The 18,914-nt window shown below is 37.8% G+C and overlaps 3 protein-coding genes and 2 pseudogenes across 4 annotated transcripts; all 5 read left to right on the top strand.

Annotated features, from left to right (window-relative positions):
- Positions 1–258: 258 nt before the first annotated feature.
- On the top strand, positions 259–18,833 carry LOC148732185 (A disintegrin and metalloproteinase with thrombospondin motifs 17-like). The gene is made up of 7 exons (XM_088756847.1): positions 259–338; positions 740–963; positions 1,553–1,691; positions 14,789–14,993; positions 15,400–15,546; positions 16,496–16,640; positions 17,315–18,833. The coding sequence occupies exons 1-7, from the start codon at positions 259–261 to the stop codon at positions 17,452–17,454; spliced, it is 1,080 nt and encodes a 359-aa protein (XP_088612973.1). The 3' UTR covers positions 17,455–18,833.
- LOC148732189 (neuropeptide FF receptor 2-like) lies at positions 2,889–6,040 on the top strand (annotated as a pseudogene).
- Positions 7,572–14,793, top strand: LOC148732186 (galanin receptor type 1-like). 2 transcript variants are annotated; one of them, XM_088757645.1, is made up of 2 exons: positions 7,582–8,374; positions 14,693–14,793. In XM_088757645.1, the coding sequence occupies exons 1-2, from the start codon at positions 7,590–7,592 to the stop codon at positions 14,748–14,750; spliced, it is 843 nt and encodes a 280-aa protein (XP_088613771.1). In that variant the 5' UTR covers positions 7,582–7,589; the 3' UTR covers positions 14,751–14,793. The 2 variants fall into 2 exon arrangements, with proteins under 2 accessions (XP_088613770.1, XP_088613771.1); XM_088757644.1 differs by lacking the exon at positions 14,693–14,793 and having other exon boundaries at positions 7,572–8,989.
- On the top strand, positions 8,704–12,216 carry LOC148732188 (galanin receptor type 1-like). Its single transcript, XM_088757641.1, has one exon. It carries the CDS (start codon positions 9,596–9,598, stop codon positions 10,691–10,693), a length of 1,098 nt encoding a protein of 365 aa, XP_088613767.1. The 5' UTR covers positions 8,704–9,595; the 3' UTR covers positions 10,694–12,216.
- On the top strand, positions 12,882–14,699 carry LOC148732187 (neuropeptide FF receptor 2-like; annotated as a pseudogene).
- Positions 18,834–18,914: the final 81 nt, after the last annotated feature.

Raw genomic sequence — 18,914 nt, 5'->3', positions numbered from 1 at the left:
ATTAGCTCGGTTTTTCGGTTTTGGTTTTGTTGCAGTTTGCGGATTTTCCCTTTTTTAGCATTTCGATCTTCGGCAATAAAAATGCAAGCGGTTTTTCGAGATTGGTACACAATAATTTCCTCTTTAGAACGGGGAAGTTCCCGCCGACGATTTAAAAAAGTAACAAAATGTACCTGTTTGTTTGGTACGCACTGTTTTAATGGTGTTTTAACTGAACAAAAACAGTGATTTTGTCTAGCTATTTTGAGTATACAAGATATGAGGAATATTAGAGACTGGGTGTTCCATACTCACAATGTTCCAAAGAGAATCCTAGAAAAAATATTTTCAGACTCAAGGTATCTGTTCTACTGGGAATAATGTTACTTATAATCCACTGAGTGTTTTGGTTCACACGCGATTGCATGACAAAATGTGCTCTAGCTAAACTAAGAAATTCACTAGCCAGTAAAGTTTTAGTTCCAAGCGTACAAATGTTTGAAGGATCATGAATACAATGCTCCTCTCGCAGTTTTCCTAAAGCCTTTCATTAGGAGAAACTGTTTGCAACTTTCAACAGCTATTGTCCGTTGACAAATGTCCCAGCACATTTTGTAAGATCCTTCCGGAATCTCAAAAAACACGTGTGACTTAAACATAACATAAAATAAAAATATTAAGGGTGATTCAGTTTGTTAGCTTTTATGCCTCTTGCATAATTCTTTTTTCTCAAAAAATTTCAAACTGTTTCTTTTATAAGAAACAGTAAATACTCTGAAATTCATACAGAACGAGCCAAAACGTTTGGTGTTTCTCAGGTTTTGTATTATGGATTTAACCTTGGAGTGGAGTATCGATATGCAGTACCCCTCCATGATAGCAAAAGGGACAAGGACGACGCAAAGAAACACCGTTTACTGTTCGACGCCTCGTATGGATGGGTGCATGGAGGCTGGGGAAAGTGTAACGTGCACTGTGGAGGAGGTAAGGCAAAAGAATGGAAATCATTTTTTCTCTTTTAGGTTTTATCACGGCACTGACCAGTAACTGAAAACGCTAAGTTGAACAACTTGCTCACTTTGAAAATCGTTTTCACCAGAAATTTCGAGAGTATAGTACGAAACTGAACTCTAACACACCAAAACGATGAACTTATCCGCAAAAATTCAAAAGTAAGCTTATACTATGTTACATTAAACTGACATTATTTGAAGAACTCTATCGAAAAATATCGATTTCTATGGGGATATTACAACCTAATAATAGCATCCTTCATTGAAATTCGTCTGGGCTTTACTGTTGAAGAGAGGCAAATTTGGGACTTGATTGTGAAGACATTCCTTTGGTACTCATGGTCTTTTAGAATCATGCCGGTTAGTGTGAGAATGGAGTACATTCCATAGCTGCACTTCATAACTCATTTGCTATAAACTGTGGGGGGATTTGTATCACACCCTACGCATTGAAATTGTCAGTCTAATACTGTGATGCTGTCATTTAAAAGTTCAAGGTTGACTTTCAGTTCTTCGTAAATTTTTTCAGAACTTTAATCTTTTTTTTTTTACTATTACAGGGATCAGGAAGAGTTTGCGCGTAAAATGCATTCGCTTTTATCGTGGAAATATATCCATGGTCGACGACGTCTTCTGCAAAGGAGCAACGAAACCACGGCAAGAAGAACGAGTCTGCAATGTCCATCAGTGTCCAATATGGTGCGTACAGTGTTTTTCATATATCGCGCAAAATAACGCATCTGCTGCAGGGGTTGACACCGCCTAATATCAGAAACTACGATAGTCATTCACACCACAGCAGCGACTTTAGAATTAAAAGTTATGAACTCCCTCTGGAGATAAAACCAGTGAGAGCTTTCTTGAAGAAAGAAAAGGCTTCTTTCCATTCCCCGAAAAGAAAAAAAAATAAATTAAATTTTGAAGCCTGTTAAAGGAGGGAATTTTTAAAGTCATTTTGTAGGGGTCAGCAGTTAATTAAACTAACGCAGATTAAGGATCGTTGGCTTTCGTTTGTCCGTAGGCTAATAAAAATCCCTCCAGAAAACTGCAGATAAAAAAGGCTTAAATTGCTTCGTTACGAATCATTTCATTAAGTAATCAACCATCCGTTGGTATAATAAAGACTTTGTTCGCCTCGTAGTTTTCATATAATTCAAACAGATTTGAAAACTTTCATCTTCTTCGAGTGTGTTTGACTCATTTTTCCCTAGGCAAGCATCGACGAAGATGCTTCCCTAGCCTTTTTAATATATGATACTGCCCAAATTTATGTTCTTTGCAATGAAGTGAGACGTCACCAACCAAAAGATCATCCCACTGCATTTAAGACATGGAGTTTCAAAAGAAATGTAATTCAAAAAGGGTTTTTCTTGTCGTGAACGTGGAACCTGGAATCCGAGTAGCTGTTGTTCGATTCCTTATGTAAACTGAATTTTTTTTCTTTGTCCCGTGCGCTTGACATTACTAATAAAGTCTTTCTTTTCTCCAAGTGCGAGGTCAAAAATTATCATATTTCTCATTACACAGAAACGAAATTAAGACCATTAACGGAAATGAAGTAAGTTTACTGACGGGTATCCTTCCTTAGGTAAATACTTTTCATGAAAGTTTTCTATATTGCATAAGAAAATGAAAGGTCGCCGCGCAAACTTCGCAATGAACTTTGAAGTGGAACCAAATGAAAATTCCTAGACAATCGATTTTGAAGGTTTCATTTTAGTGTGCACTGATAAATTGTTCTCCGATATGGACTCTTTTTCTAATTTGTCTGTTCGACTCGGGTTTCATTCACCTTCTACTGAGTTATAGCCTTAGATTGTGCAAAATTATCGCAGTTATGACTTTGCAATTTTTTCAGACCGAAGATATCTTCTGAACGATTGCAAAATGATAACGATTTAGAATTTGCATGCTCGCAGGATTTTTAATCAGTTTTAATGCCCATCATTGAGCAGGAAACCTGTCAAGGAAACGAGAATAGTAAAGTGAATGCCTCATCTTAAAAAAAATGTCAAAGTTATTAAAAGTTACTTCCGAAAACATAATTTTCCATCAGTTTTTAGCAGAAAGAGCGAAACGATCGAGGGCAAAGTACAGATGTACACCGACTCAACAATGGTAAAAACAACTACGGAGCCATTTTTAAATGTAACTGACAAAGAAAACTCGAATTTTTCTCTGTTTTCGAAAAGTGGTAAAATCATTCTTCTTATTCATTCACGAAAGGAATCGGTGATCTCTTTTTCCGCAATACTATCATTGGCCATGCTCTTGATTGTGTTGGGAATCTGTGTGAACGGAGTTATTTGCTTCATTATGCTTCGTGGCAAACGCTACAAGAGGAACATCTCTAACTTCTTCATCCTGCATTTGTCAGTGACAGAACTGATTTATCGCCTTTTCGTCTTCCCTCTCGTTATTTACTTTCTCGTTCCAGCAACCATTGTCGACAATATTGTAAAGCGCTGACCTTCGCTTCAACGGTCTTCATTTCCGCTACGTTTGTAAATTTAGTTGCCATCGCAAAGGACAGACACGAAAACATCGTTCATCCGATGAAAGCTTGGACGAGGAAATATAAGAGAAAGATATATTGTCAACTCGTTCTTTCGGTCTGGATGTACGCTACAGTCATATCAATACCCATTGTGCTCAGTGTCAAAAGTCTTTCCATCAACAAGACTCCAGGAGCCCGGAGTTTTGATTGCCAAGATTGTTCTGGGGAGAAGATTTGCGATATTCCTCAAACTGCAATGGGTCGCCTGTCCACAGCAGTGTACCTATTTTTTTCTTTTCTTGTTCCACTTATCGTTATTGTTACATTGTACACAAAAATTTCGGTTTTCTTACATCAAAGGAGCAAGAATAGGGTTTTGCACAAAGTTGCGGCTCGATCAAAGTTCAAAGCTGTACGCATGCTCGCTATAACCTCATTAGGGTATATACTTTCTCTTGGCCCCTCGGCTGTGCTTAATTTGCTGAGGTCTTATGGCTCCGTTAACGATATGTCCTTTTCTGGCATATTAACAGTCACTTGGGTAATAGAGTTTGAGACATTGTTAAGTTCACTTTGGAACCCGATCATTTATGCGTATTACAATGGTGACTTTAGAAAAGAGATACTGAAACTGTTTTGTGTGGGTAGCGCTCTTGCAACCAAGAGACTGGCCATTTCTGCAAAGTACCCCAAAGATCATCTGTAGAAAAAATGCAATTTAATGTCAACTTCGCTTTTTTAAAGAATTGTTTTACTTTTAACGATATGATTCACACGATCGTAACTGGACAAAGTAATCTGATTCATATAACTGCTGCCAGAACGGAAATCGCAAAGATATCTTTTTATTACAACGGATGTGTTGCTTTAATACATTTTCTAGATGATGATGTATTGTAAAAGCATTAAGTTTGAGTTAAAGTTTTTCAATATCATGTATCTGTAAAAATCAATTTGATACAACTGTCATAGAACATTTATTTCATGTAACTAAGCTGACGGCTCCCATTGATAGTAGGACCACCCTGAGCCTGTAAATTAAACTCGTGCCATCTCGTCAGACAAAACAGAAAACAAAGACAAATAGATGATATGCTTGTCTTTATTCTGGATTGACTAATTTGATAATTTTGGTTATTTTGACTCTGCCAATTGAAATCGAGAGATGATGTTCTCTTGGTGGTGTACCGTTTTAGTTTCACATGCACGAAATCTCTTGCTTTACTTTGCCATCACTCGATTATCGCACGTACATAGGATCTGTAAAGGAACAGACTTTATATCTTTATTTATCGACTCAGCATTTGTTATTTAAAGAGAACCCATGATGTTTCGCCAGTTTTTCAGTCGTCTTCAATTTGAAATAACATAGTAGCAGTCATGAACACAATAGAAAACAAAATGAAAATGTATGTTTATCAGAAAAGTGCGTGTTTAATCAAAATATCGTTTTTAGGTATGTTTCTCCGTTGAATAATAGGTTTTTAGATCGACCTTAGTAAGAAATTACTCAAAGCGCTGTCACAATGAATTACATCGATTGTTCAAATGCAGGTTTCGTTTATGTTTATGTCAATTTTAGGCTTAGCTTTGTAATCCGGCCAGGTCGACTTACATGACGGGCGAATGGCCTGCTAAACCCTCTTGACACTATATTACATTATTTCCATATTTCACGTTAATGCTCTATGCTCTTGGTTGTTAACTGAAGTTTTTGTGTTTCGAAGGATGATGGAAGTCGAGTGTTGATATTTCTTTAGAAGAGATTAAAAGCCGTTAGCACCTGCGGAATGATTATTCATCCCCGATGAGAGTGCAAAATGATTCGATACGGATTTGGTCTTTTTTAGAGTTAAAATCAGTGTACTACAATGGAAGAGAAGCAATTAAGGATTGGAAAACTAATTTTTACTAGCATCTGTACAGCGGAAATATAAATGAAAATTCTTTATTAAATATTTCTTTGCTTTTCGCTAGTGTTTTTCCCCCTTTGTCGTAGGGGAGAAGAGAGGAGGATAAAAAACGCGGCCCATAAAATACACGCAGTACTAGTTTACTTAGGTGAATGTAAAAAGCTATTGAAAAGGCCGCAAAGATGGAACATATGAGCGCACACTTGAAGTGGCTACTCCTTTCTTTTTTGCATGTCAAAGTTCCGAAATTTAACCTCATTGAAAGCCTTCCCCGGTTAAACGCTTTTACGGGAAGCAAGATTCATTAAACACCACATTCGATCATGCGAAATTGGTGCTTATGCGGGAATTGTTGGAGGAAAAAAGAGACAGAAAACAAACAAACAAATGAGAATTGCGATACAACTCGATATCGTTCAACATCCTCAGTTGATGTGAATCTTTCAAGTCAGTAAGTTTTAATTCAGATCTCGTGACACCGATACTTTAAACTTAAAACGTGTATTGTTATTATTTTTTTTTACACGTTTAAAGAAACCTTCATAATAGTCGTAAATATGCAAAGTAGCCATCATGTTGTGATATACGTAGATAAACACAAAAATGTCAATTAAGCCTTATCAATAAAAATTCTTTCAACGTGATCGTTGCGAGTTTTGACGATATGTACTCATTTTAAGATCAATTATCATATTTCCATTAAAATTTTCAGACATGCATTAGTGACAGCTGATTTATGGGAGAACGAACTCTCATCCTACCACGAAACAGCGCTAAAAGTTGGCGTACGACACACGTATAACCCAGCAGTGAATCATTGAGGGAGGCGTACACCTTTTTACATGCAAAAAAAAAAAAAACAACTGAAAATGTACCTAAAAAATGGTACTCTTAAACATACGACTCAGCCATTATGTTGTGATATAAGTAGATAACCACGAAAAAAGTGTCAAGGCCTATCGTTATAAATTTTTTATCATTGCGAGTGTTAAGGATATCTTGTCTCTTTAAGACCAATTAGCATATTTCCATTACGACATTTTCAGACAACTGTCAGTTACAGTTGATCTATATGCTTACGAAGTTTCATCCTACCAAGAAATAGCGATAAAAGTCGGTGTATAACCCAGCAATGAATCGCACACCTTTTCAGGATTTTTTCAGCTTTTCTAGTTAAAAAATTTGTAAGGAATTTCCTTTAAAATGGAAACTATCCAAAAATTGGAAAAGATTTTCTGGCCATGTTTCAGATGGCGTGAACTAATAATAAAACTGATGCATAATGGCCGAGGAAGGTGTAGTGAGTAATAATGTGGAACATATCATGCAACCTTTCTCGTTGGGAAGGGGAAAATTGGTTTCACATTTGAGACATTTCAGAATTTAAAGAAAAGCAGTTTTAAAACTACTCGTAATCATACTAGAGATAATAATCCAAACCCATAAAAACTCGCTGAGAGCAAGTAATTTTTCGTTTCTTTTTCTTTTGTTTATATAGTGATCAAGGATACATTTGTAAATTTAAAGGAAAGCAATTCTAAAATACTCGTCACCTTTTTCTACTGGGAATGACAATCAAAAGTCCATAAAAGGTCGCAAACGAAAGTCCTCATCTTTTTTATGTATTTTTTAAAATTTTTTTTGTGTTTTTTTTGTTTGCTCTTTTTTACATTTTCCGAAACACTTAAGTGTTCTTTAGGCTTGAATGATTTCTAACAATGTACCTTATGCAAAAAGGTACGTCCTTAACATGTTCAAAAATTGTTATGATGTGTTTGAAACCTAATCAAGACTCGTACATTATGTGTATATATAACCGCCGGCAATGACGCGCCTTTGGGTATCATTAGCAATGCGGCTGGCTATAGCAAAATCTTCCCACAGAGAAGGCTGATCGGTACATGTCTCATAACAGGTTGCAGACACTGAGTACTATTGATATTTGTTTTCTATGTCAAAACTTCATCTTGCCAAGGACATATAGTGTTCCAAGTTTTCACGTCACGCCGAACGGAAAATTGAATTCCTGCTTATGCAGTAGTACTGGGAGGGTGAAGTTGTGAAAAAGCCACGAATTTGAAAGATCTCTCTGGAAAAATATCCACATATTGGAAAAGGTTTTTATAAAGAGTTTCAGCTGGCTTGAATTTAAAACGAAACTCTTCCAAAATGGCTTCGGGAGCTGCGATGAACCAGAATGTCTCGGTTGATACAGGGACCCAAACCCGTCCTGGATCAACATTGTTGTTAATCCGCTCGTACAGAGAAGCACGAAACCTCTTCGCTCTTTCTCTGTCTATCAATTTACTCCTCATTGTGTTGGCGTTTTTTGTCAACGCGTTCGTATGCTACATCATGATTCGTGGGAAACGGTACAAACGAAACAGTTCCAATCTATTTATCACGCATTTGTCCATGGTGGAACTAGTATATCGCTTGCTTATCTTTCCCTTACTTATTTACCTTGCTGTTCCATCATCAAGAATACAGAGTTTTCATTGTAAAGTTGTATCATTCTTTTCAAGAACCTCTGCATCAGCCATTTTCGTCAGTCTGGTTGCCATCGCTGCAGATAGATATCACAGCATTCTCCATCCACTCAAGAACTTAAAATCAAAACGAAAGCCCACTCTGCGCATTTGTGCTGTTTGGGTGTATGCTGCAAGCGTGTCAATTCCAATTGTTGTCAGCGAGAGAGCTGTTCCGGTTGTAAAGATCCCCGAAGCTCGAGGTATGAATTGCGACGATTGTGCCAACAATATGCTGTGTGATACTCCTGAAAACTCGCTGGGTCGATCTTCAACTACGTTGTATTTTCTTCTTGGATTTGGTATTCCACTGGCCGTTATTATCTGGTTTTACACCAAAGTAGCCATCTTTCTTCATCGTAGAGGCAAGAATGGAATGATGCACAAAGTAAAGGCAAGGTCAAAGTCCAAAGCAGTACGAATGCTCATAATAACTGTATTTGGGTATGTGCTGTCTCTTGGTCCTTATGTTGTTGTGGCAATGCTGAGATCTTACGGACTATTCAACGAAACTCCATTTGGTATCATGTTTCTAATTAATGGGCTGGTCGATTTTGCCTCTTTGACAAGTTCACTGGTAAACCCGTTGATTTATTCTTATTACAACGGAGATTTTCGAAAGGAAATCGTCCGGCTTTGTTGTAGAAGTAAAGGTAGACAAGTGGCCTCCTATACGGTGGCATTTGATAATTCAAAAATGAATAATTAAACACATTTGGATCCTTTTCTTTCTTGAGAAAGACAGCAATGGTTGGCACAGTTTTATTAAACAGTTGGTTAGTTCTACATCGCAAGGGTTGAAAACATTGCCAATAAATTAAACATTGGCAGGACTTGGACCCTATGCCAGCCGTGGAATTAAAGGTTTCTAAATTTGTGAAGCTTTGCATGCGCTTTGCAACCGTCATGAGAACGAAACAATGACAAGTTGGCCTAGGATTATTTAATTTCGGAAAACGTAGAACTTCATCGATGGCATCTATTTCAGATGAGCGTAAATAGTGTATTATTGATATTATTTCGCCAGAAGAGGGAAGCAGTTTTCATTGTAAGCTAAAACATTAGGTGTGGTTCTCACCGTCGATTAAGGGGGTTCACTGGTTGGTCGATATCGCTAGTCAATTAAACCAATCTATCAAATCTTTATTTATAAGGTTTAATTAACTTACACGAATTGTTTCATAGCAACTACTGATATGACTGTATAACCATAGACTTTTACAGGTAAATCTGATAGATTAGAGGTCCCCAAGTACGCTATGTCTTTCAAGTTTTAGATGTAATTGAAAATTGTTCAAAAACATGTGGATAACCATGGGAACGTGCTTATGAACAAGTTAATGACAAATTAAAAGTTCGGGATGTAATTATATCTGCTGCACTTAGAGGACTGATTTGCATATTTGCCATATCAGGCACAGGTACGGACACTTATTAATGGCGTTTGATTTATATGTTAATGAAACCTTATGGAGATGTAATGTTCAAAGCTGGCGTACAACACACTAAAAAAAACACACAACAATGAGTCGTTCAGCGGAAAAGACAACACTCAGGTATCATTTCATAAGCTCTTACTCTAAAAGAAAATTTAAAGGATCTTTGTAAAACTGGTAACTGCTCATCAATTGGAAAAGATTTTCACACCACTTTTTAACTGGCTTGATGTTGAAACACAAGTTATTTGTAATGGCGGACGAGGATACAATGGGAACTAAGGATTGGAATCAAACAAAGCATCTGAGCATGAAACCGGGATCAACGGTACTGCTGATTCGCTCGTACGAAGAGGCAAGAAACGTCTTCGCCGTATCTCTGTCTTTAAATTTACTCCTCATTGTGTTGGGAATAATTGTGAACGCGATCATATGCTGTGTTATGCTACGTGGGAATCGCTACAAGCGAAACAGTTCCAATCTCTTTCTTACCCATTTGTCAGTAGTTGAACTGGTATATCGCTTGGTTATCTTTCCCATTCTAATTTACTTCGCCGTTCCAGCATCGGGAATTCAAAGTTTTCAGTGTAAAGTTGTATCATTCTTTACCCACATCTCTGCATCGGCCATATTTGTCAGTCTGGCTGCCATTGCTGCTGATAGATATCGCAACATTGTCCATCCTTTGGAGAACTTGAAATCAAACAGAAAGCCCAGTTGGCTTCTATCTATGGTTTATGTGTATGCTACCGTTATTTCAATCCCACTTGTTGTCAGTGTGAAAGCTGTCCCAGTTTTAAAAATTCCGGAGGCTAAAGGTATGATCTGCGACGCCGATTGTGCTAGCAAGAAGCTGTGTGACATCACTCAAAACTCGCTGGGTCGATCCTCAACCACGTTGTATTTCATTATCGCATTTGTTATTCCACTGGCCTTGATATTCATATTGTATACAAAAATAGCAATCTTTCTGCACTGTAGAGGTAAGAATGGAATGATGCACAAAGTGGCGGTAAGATCTACGTCCAAAGCAATACGAATGTTAATAATAACGGTATGTGGATACATGTTTTCTCTTGGTCCTGGTGTTGTTGTGGCAGTATCGAGATCTTACGGTATTTTTAACGGAACTCCATTTGGGACCATGTTTCTATTAAATGCTTTGGTGGATTTTGCAAGTTATTCAAGCTCACTGGGGAATCCGTTGATTTATTCGTACTACAATGGAGATTTTCGAAAGGCAATCGTCCAAGTTTGTCGTCGAAAAAAAGAGCAAAAAATAGCTTCATATGCAGTGATATTTGTAAATTCAAACAATAACAAGTAACCAATTGATTTCGATTTTTGGTATAAAAAGAACTAACCAATTTATGTACCATGTAAACAACAATAGTGAGGAAAGAGCGTTGCTTAAGCGAAAAATTGGCCCTAATGAAATCCATTATATAGGTACTTCTTTCTGGTTAAGATAAGCATCATTCAAGTACTTAGTTGTACAAAGCGAGGAGAGATTTATTTCCTACGTTTTTTAGTTATCTCCCTTGCCTGTGGCAGTACTAGGGAGACAGTGAACGGCTTGCAGGGGAAGCTAAACATCACTCTTTTGAGTTTTGGTTCAGTTGCAGGGATAAGGCAAGTGGTAATTAAAAAGGAGCACAATTAGAGAGTGCATATCATTTACTACGAACCAGGTGTTAGTTCTAAAATCCTCCTGTAAGCCTTTGTGACTATTTGTATAAACTGTTAAATATGCTGCAAAGCATTTTGTGAATTACTACAAGTCTGAGAGAAAACTGGTACCGAGGGCAGTCGTCATGGTTATTCTGTAAAGCAGAGGCGATTTTTCATTAAGATGTATAGTATGATTCGTCAAATGTTGAGGGGCAAGCTGAGTAAACGTAGGACATGTTCGACATTAAGCAACGACTCTGTAATATTAGCATTTTTATTACCTTTGGGAAAGGCGAAATAGGGGAATCACTTCAGTTTCCATTAGCTGCATGATAAAGTTTTGTAATTAATGACAATAATGGAGTCGAAGAAATGAATTTTGTCTTTATAAATTTTAAACCATTACCATGATTATTTAAGTTTGGCCTTTTGATAGTTCTCTTGTTTAGTTTAAAAACTAGCGAACCCTAGCTGCTTTTGCCAAAACGATTTTTGTTTAATAAAGTGTTTTAAAATACATTTTTTTCTACCTTGAGATTAACATTTTAAATTGAACATGAGCCTATGTTTACTTTACAAGGCAGGGACATACTATATTTCTAATTGTGTTTATTTAAAATAATGTTTCAACAAACGTTAATGTTATCAAGTGTGCCAAGTAACTGTTGCTTAGTAACAGTAAATTATGTGGTAAAAATGCCATAATACGTATTACCTAGCCGTCCAGAAGGAAAAACATCATTTGTTAGGAGACTTTCTGCCGTATGTTTGAGCAACAGCTAATATGATCAAGGCCACTTAGCTTAAAAAGTAAAAATGCATTGTATGATGACTTCCTAAATAATATTTGTAAATTGTATTGACGAACAATATATAAAGTAAACAATCTTTGACAATCAGATGGTGCACAGTAAAAAAAAAATTAACTTTTCATTATATGCTTTTCCAAAGTCAAGCTTACAACCACCTAAATTAAATTCAAGGGTATAAACCTGAACTGCTAACATTTGATATAATGGTATTTACAATTTATTTTTTTTCTGGCTCGACGATTTTACTTTGTACATGAATATACATTTTTCCCATGCTTAATTCTGTCTTGTCAGTCACTGAAGTGTCCTGCAAGTCTCACTTACATTAAACACGGGAGTCTAATAAAATTTACTCCATCGAAGCCTACATCATTTCTTCTCAGTAAGTATAACTGTAAGACAATCAAACTTGATTAGATAAAAAGTGATCTCTTTAATTAAAGTGATGAATTTTGTCACAACGCGGGCCTTCAATTTGATTGGTAGGGTTTGCTATGAAATGTCAGTTTCATTTTCTAGTTTTTGCTTATTGTTTGACATAAGCGGCTTTCATCTTTTTATACAAAATATTTTATACAAATTGCAATCTAACAAAGCATGTTAGTCTCACAGATTATTCTATTGGTGGACGTCTGCTCTCCCCTAAATCATGGAAAAACAGAAAACTAATTCATTCTTTCCGCCGGCTTACCAACATGTACTCTGTAAGTCTCTATCATTGCAACGAACGAACGCTTTTCATTCAACTAATTTATTCTTGTTTTTCTCATTATCATGTTCCCTTCAATAGCTTAGTTCCATTTTCCGTATATAAACAAGCTCACACACACAACCTACAACCCGTATATTCGCTCTGACGAAGGGCTAACGCTCGAAACTTGTGCTTCGAAACTCTTTACGGTGGTGAATTTACATTATCAACTCAGCCGATAAAACCAAGTGATCTTGTTATACTTCTCACCGACGCAGCACCACAGTAATTATTGTGTTTCGAATTCTTGGTTTCAGAAGTTCCTTCAGAATTTTTAAATTTTCATACGTTTGCTTTGTGACTGTCAGGTTGAGCAGACTCTTCATGGTACAGCTCAAAACGGTAGCGGAAGTGAGTCAAGTGAACAGGGAGTCTCTGTGTTACTTACCAGTTGCTCGTATGTAGAAGCAGGGGATTTATTTAGTATTTATCTCTTTTTGAGTGTCTTCTTGATAGTTCTGGGAATCGTTTTAAACGTCGGAATTTGTGTGATCATGGTGAGAAGGAAGTGTTACCAAAGAAACGCTTCAAATTTCTTTATACTTCACCTGTGTGCAACAGAGTTGGTTTATCGTTTGCTTGTCTTTCCGCTGACTATTTACTTTGTCATTCCGAGGTCTGGAATCGAGAAAATTCCTTGCAAGTCGGTATCTTTCTTCTCAGAGACTAGGCGATCAACCACATTTGGCAGCCTGGTTGCCATTGCTATCGATCGATACCAGCACATCGTTCATCATTTCCAGCCTTTGAAATCAACAAAGCAAAGCCGCGCTCCTCTAGTCTCTATGGTCTGGTTGTACGCTACATTGACATCGTTTCCCTTGGTTATAAGTGTTGAAAGCGTGCCTCTCCCAAGCATTCCTGAAGCCCAAAGTATGGAATTTAACAACTCTACTGACATAGCGCTTTGTAGCATCCCAGAAAACACGCTTGGTCAGTTTACAACCACGTTATATTCTCTTCTCGAATTTGTTTTTCCACTGGCTCTGATCACTGCATTGTACGCGTAAATCGCCATCTTCTTGCACAAACGGGGCAGCAATGGAATGATGCATAGAGTTGCAGCGAAATCAAAGTCTAAAGCAGTACGCGTGCTCGTAATAACTGTTCCTGGATATGTCCTTTCTCTTGGTCCTGCAGTTATTCACGCTATGTTGAGATCCTATGAGTTCTTGATAGGTCTACGTTTCACGTCATCCTATTTGCTAACTGGGCAGTTGAATTTGCGACGTTTTTAAGTTCACTGGGAAATCCTCTAATCTATGCATATTATAGCAAGGATTTCCGCAATAAGTTTCTCCGTTTGTGTTGTGGAAAGAGGGGACTCAATAACTAGTAGATAAGGTCTCTTTGTCTCTCATAAGCCAGTTCCCAGTGCTGGTCTAAATGCGTCTCCTCATTTGAATTTACTATTTTTTTTGTATTCAAACCGTAAATGACTTTGGGCAAAAACTTATTTGATTGACTCAATGGTAACGACACCACTGATTTAGGTTCTTCTCGTTTTCGCGTTTTTTAAGGACAATTATCTCTCTGCATGAGAATTATATCAATATTTTTAATTCAGGAAACTACTTGATAAGTATATCTGAACCAATAGACGTGGATCACTTACCTTAGGGGAAATATATATGTAGTCCTCTAAACAAGGAATGAATGATTATAGTGCAGTTAAGACCAGATCGTTAGTTGAAAATGATATTTTTAATCACAGTTGTACTTTGTACTTTGGAGCATAATTGTCAATGAAATTTGTCCTAATGTTTGCCTCAGTGCAAATGCTACTAGATAATAAGAAGATATCTTTTACCTGCTGTGTGATGATTTCAACCTGATAGATGTTAAGCATGGTGAGTCAATTCCAAGAAAGCTCATATACTGGTTTGCTCGATTGCGGGTGCAGTCCTTTTAGAGGGACACTTCCCCTGAATGAGAGGTGCAAGTGATTGAAATAAGTTATTTCAATCACTTTTTGTCGCCATATAGACGTAGACAGCTGTTGTCCATGATCTTCTGAACTGTTGATACAAAAAGGACCCTTTTGTTACTGATAATCTTTGACGAGAGCCCTGATAAAATTCTTCCATTACAGGTGGGCTGTGTCGCCCTGGAGACCATGCTCTAAGACATGTGGAAAGGGTCTACAGTAATCTTTGACGAGAGCCCTGATAAAATTCTTCTATTGCAGGTGGGCTGTGTCGCCCTGGAGACCATGCTCTGAGACATGTGGAAAGGGTCTACAGTACCGCTCAGTTCGATGTATGCGTCAAACTAGAAATGGCACCACTGTGGAGAGCCCTAGTCATTTGTGTCCCAGCGATAAACCTTCTGGGGTCCAAAACTGCATCAAGAAAGCGTGTCATTTGAATTGGGTTGTTGGTCCATGGTCTCATGTAAGTTTTTTAGCTGAAAGTAAGTATTGATATTTTACTCGGCTCTGTGGAGTGATGAACCAGCTTGCGGCCCACATATTCCTCCATATTCACGAATTGGAATTTCTTTCTGTTTTTTTGTCGTCTCTAACAATATAATATGTAAAATGTTCGGCTATTCTTAGTAAATGTACTTACAAAGTGCGCGTAAACCAAAAACCCTCCTATCATTTTGACTTGATTCCCAGAGGACGAACTTTGAAATGAGTAGTAAGAACCCCAATTCTTCTCCTATAGGAAGGAACCTTGTACTTTTGAAAATGATATGAGCTGAGTTTAAAAAACTACCAATATGTCAGAAAGGTTGATTTTTTTTTTTTGCGCATAGAACACTTTGATTGATTGTTTCCTTTGTGGCATCTCACAGTGCCATGGTCTCTGCAGCGTTGGACACCGTGTAAGGAATGTACGCTGTCCAGTCACTGGAAAGTGTGCTCACGGGAAAAAGCCGCTCAGCAGAAAATCCTGCTTCAGAGGATCATGCTATCAGTGGAATACTGGACCATGGAGCAGTGTGAGTACCTCTAAGACTGGAATATTTATCAAGTTACAAGTATGAGAGATGGAACGCAATGAACAGTCATATCTATTCTGTTGATATAAAGTCCATAAATTACCTAAAATTAGCAGCAACTAATGCAAGTTGGAAACAATTCACGGTCAATTTTCTTTGTGACCGGGGTCTACCGCTGGATAAATCTACACTTGCGTTCAACTATTTGCATAACTTGCACTTATTGCAAAAAGATATACATCGGCGAAACGGGCAGAAGACTAGGTGACCGATTCCGAGAACACCTTCGAGACGTGGAAAGGAATGGCAAGGACACATCTAAACCAGTCGCTAGACATTTTAATTTACCTAATCATTCTAAGCAACATATGGCAATCTGCGGTCTTTCCTTGCACTTAGGTAGCACGGAAAGCCGTAAAAATCTTGAACAAAAGCTCATCTTTCAAACCGGCAGTCTCAATCCCACAGGGATCAATGAACGCTTTTCATTCCACTAATTTATTCATGTTTTTCTCGTTGCCATGCACCCACCAATAACGTAGCTCCATTTTCTGCCTTTAAAAGCACACACAACCCACACTTCCTCTATTCGCTCCGACGAAGGGCTAACGCTCGAAACGTCAGCTTTTGTAATCATTACGGTGGCCAATTTACCATTTTAACTTTGTTGATATATCCAAATTATTTGCATCACTAACGAGCAAGTTTAGTAATCGATCAACGTTCACCTCTGAAAGTCCGTGCGACCTGTACGGTACACTCAACCTGATTTATGCACCTATTGACGACGTATGATATTTGCTTCTTCTTTTCTTCGAAGACGTCATTCAGCACAAAGGGGTGCCAGCTTTGATTCTTTTTGTTGGAACAAAGTCCTCACTAAGGAAACCATCTCCTGACTCCCTTTTCCTTTTTCATTATTACTATCACTATTATCTTTTTTTGTCAGTGCTCCGCTGGCTGTGGTTCAGGAGTTCAAAGACGGTCGTTGACTTGTTTGCACAGATTAACAAGACGAGTCGGTAAAACATGCAGCGCAGGCTCTAAACCAGTAACGCAAAGGCAGTGCAAACTCAAGGAATGCCAGAAAATAGGTTGGTATTCTTAGTTAGCCATTCATCACGTATTAAAATCGTCTTTATTGGACAAAAATCTCAAGATCTTTGTCATATTCCCCTACATTTCGCAGAGTTAACCGAGACTGGTCATGATTACTTTAATTTATTAAGTTATGAAACAATAGTTAAACCGCTTTCGTAGTTGCAAGTCTTCTTCAAAATAAAAAGGAAACTGTTCGGCCTCTTTAATGATAGTAATGACAGGTAAAACAATTCCCCACCCCCCACCCCTTTCTCAAAAAAGAAAGTTTATCATACGAGATCTTTTAACTGTGAACTCACTAAGGACACTCTCCATACTGGCCTCTATACATTTCCGGAGCTAGAGATTAAAAGAATTTGCTTGACAATCAAGAACTTTTTCAGTTGGTGATCATGTTCTTTTTTTAGATGAGGATTTGTTCTGATTTACTGTTTTCTTTTCGTATTTTTTTTTGTGTGCTATGCAAATGAGGCAAGTGATGTTCAGTAGTTCCACTAAAAACACTACTTCGGAAGGACCGAGGGAACACGCGTCTGCTCTTTAGGGACACGTAATGACCGAAAACCTCTAAAAGCGATCTTTTGTCAAAAAACTAACAAATCATGACAATCATATGAGAAAAAATACCGAAAGTTTTGTTTAGTCAATACAAAATGATTGTTTTCAGATGTTGTTTTAGAGACAGTGTGTCTCAGAGACAAGTACTCCAGCAAGCAGTGTCAAGCAGTGCTAATATTTGACCTCTGCTCCACAAGGGCGTGGTTAGACCTCTGTTGCAAGACGTGTCAGTATGCTGGTCGGATGTAAACATGGAGTTTTAATTTGTAAGAGAACGTAAGAGTACAACGTCGAGAGGGCTTTTAAGGTAAATTTGGGTTGGGGTCAGCAAACGTGATCTTCATTAGACAAATTCTATCATTCCACCAACCTGTCTATAAAGAAAAACTGTTAAGTATTGTGGCATGTCGCCGTTACGATGCCAAATCCTTACATTTTAACTCTGTCACGAGTGACCAATGAATTATTTCTTCTTTTAATATTGATAAAAAGCCAAGTGGAAAGGGGACTATTTCAAAGAAAAATGTCAACAGCTAAAACTGAGATCTTAGATCTAAGAGGGTTTAGACAGAAAACTCATAATTGAACGAATTACTACTATTGCACAAGGAAAGTATTAATTGAAGCGTTGCTGCTGTGTCCAGGGTGATAATTATTCTGTTTAGGACGCCCCCTCTTGATAAAAGGCCTAAGATCTAACTTAAGCCAAGAAAATAACCTGGATTTTAGTTGTGTTGTGCTTACGTACATTTTTATAGCTGTGGGGTTTATGTTTATGTTTATGTATATATATAGGGACTGGGCTAACATAGATCAACTCCTTCAAACATATATCTCTATATTTTTATTGTAATATTTAGCACGCTAACAACTAATAATACCCTGATCAAAGAATTGCTATCTCAACAAGTCCACCAAACCAGATCCGATTCATTAGTAGTTGAGATATTTTGATTTGCATCAAAATATCGCTTCTTCCTGTTGGGCTCTATATTAAGACACTTGTTTGCTTTTTTGGATATTAAAGGTCTATTGTAAAAAATAATTGTTATTTTTTATTGTTGGGCAAAAGCTCACAAACGAACTTTTATTAATTCTATATTCCATGGCTCACATGTCAGTCTAAAAGGTTTCAGGGGTTATGCGTCGATCAATTCGAAGCTTCAGCGTCCTCTGCCGGGCGGCCCCCACCCGATAGTTGAAAATTTGAAGATTGGCATGTTCCAATTCCCCCCCCCCCTTACCTCACCTCCCCTTGCCCTCCCATCGGCTATGATGGAAAATTATTTTTGTAAAAGGCAAAATTAGCGACCGTGACTGTCTTGGAGACCTTTTCTTCTGAGCAATGTGCTCGCGAAAGTGAACTCGTTCCCTTCAAACATTTTCACATTTTAAGATGGAACACGTGTATTCCGCCTGAAGGACCTATATCCGGTTGAAATGCCCCACCCCGGACACTGAAAAAAGTCAGATGCCCGTGGATTTCTCGGGGTGACGAGGATGTTGAAGCTTCGAGTTGATCGGCGCATTGAACAGATGTCTTCAGGAAGCTCACTGACAATTTTTCTTTTGTGTAAGTATTTATGGGTTAAAATCTCGGCCAATAAAAGGATTTTCTGTTACACTTATGATAACTTGTAGAAAAGGTGATCAGCTCTCTGTTGTGTTGTGCAAGTTGCAAAGCCACACACTTCGGAGAATTATTGGAC

This window comes from Stylophora pistillata, chromosome 4, assembly GCF_964205215.1.
Source record: "Stylophora pistillata chromosome 4, jaStyPist1.2, whole genome shotgun sequence".
In the NCBI taxonomy this organism is placed as follows: Eukaryota; Metazoa; Cnidaria; class Anthozoa; order Scleractinia; family Pocilloporidae; genus Stylophora; species Stylophora pistillata.
Note: the sequence above shows the minus strand (reverse complement) of the source record. Positions and strands in the feature narration are given on the sequence as shown.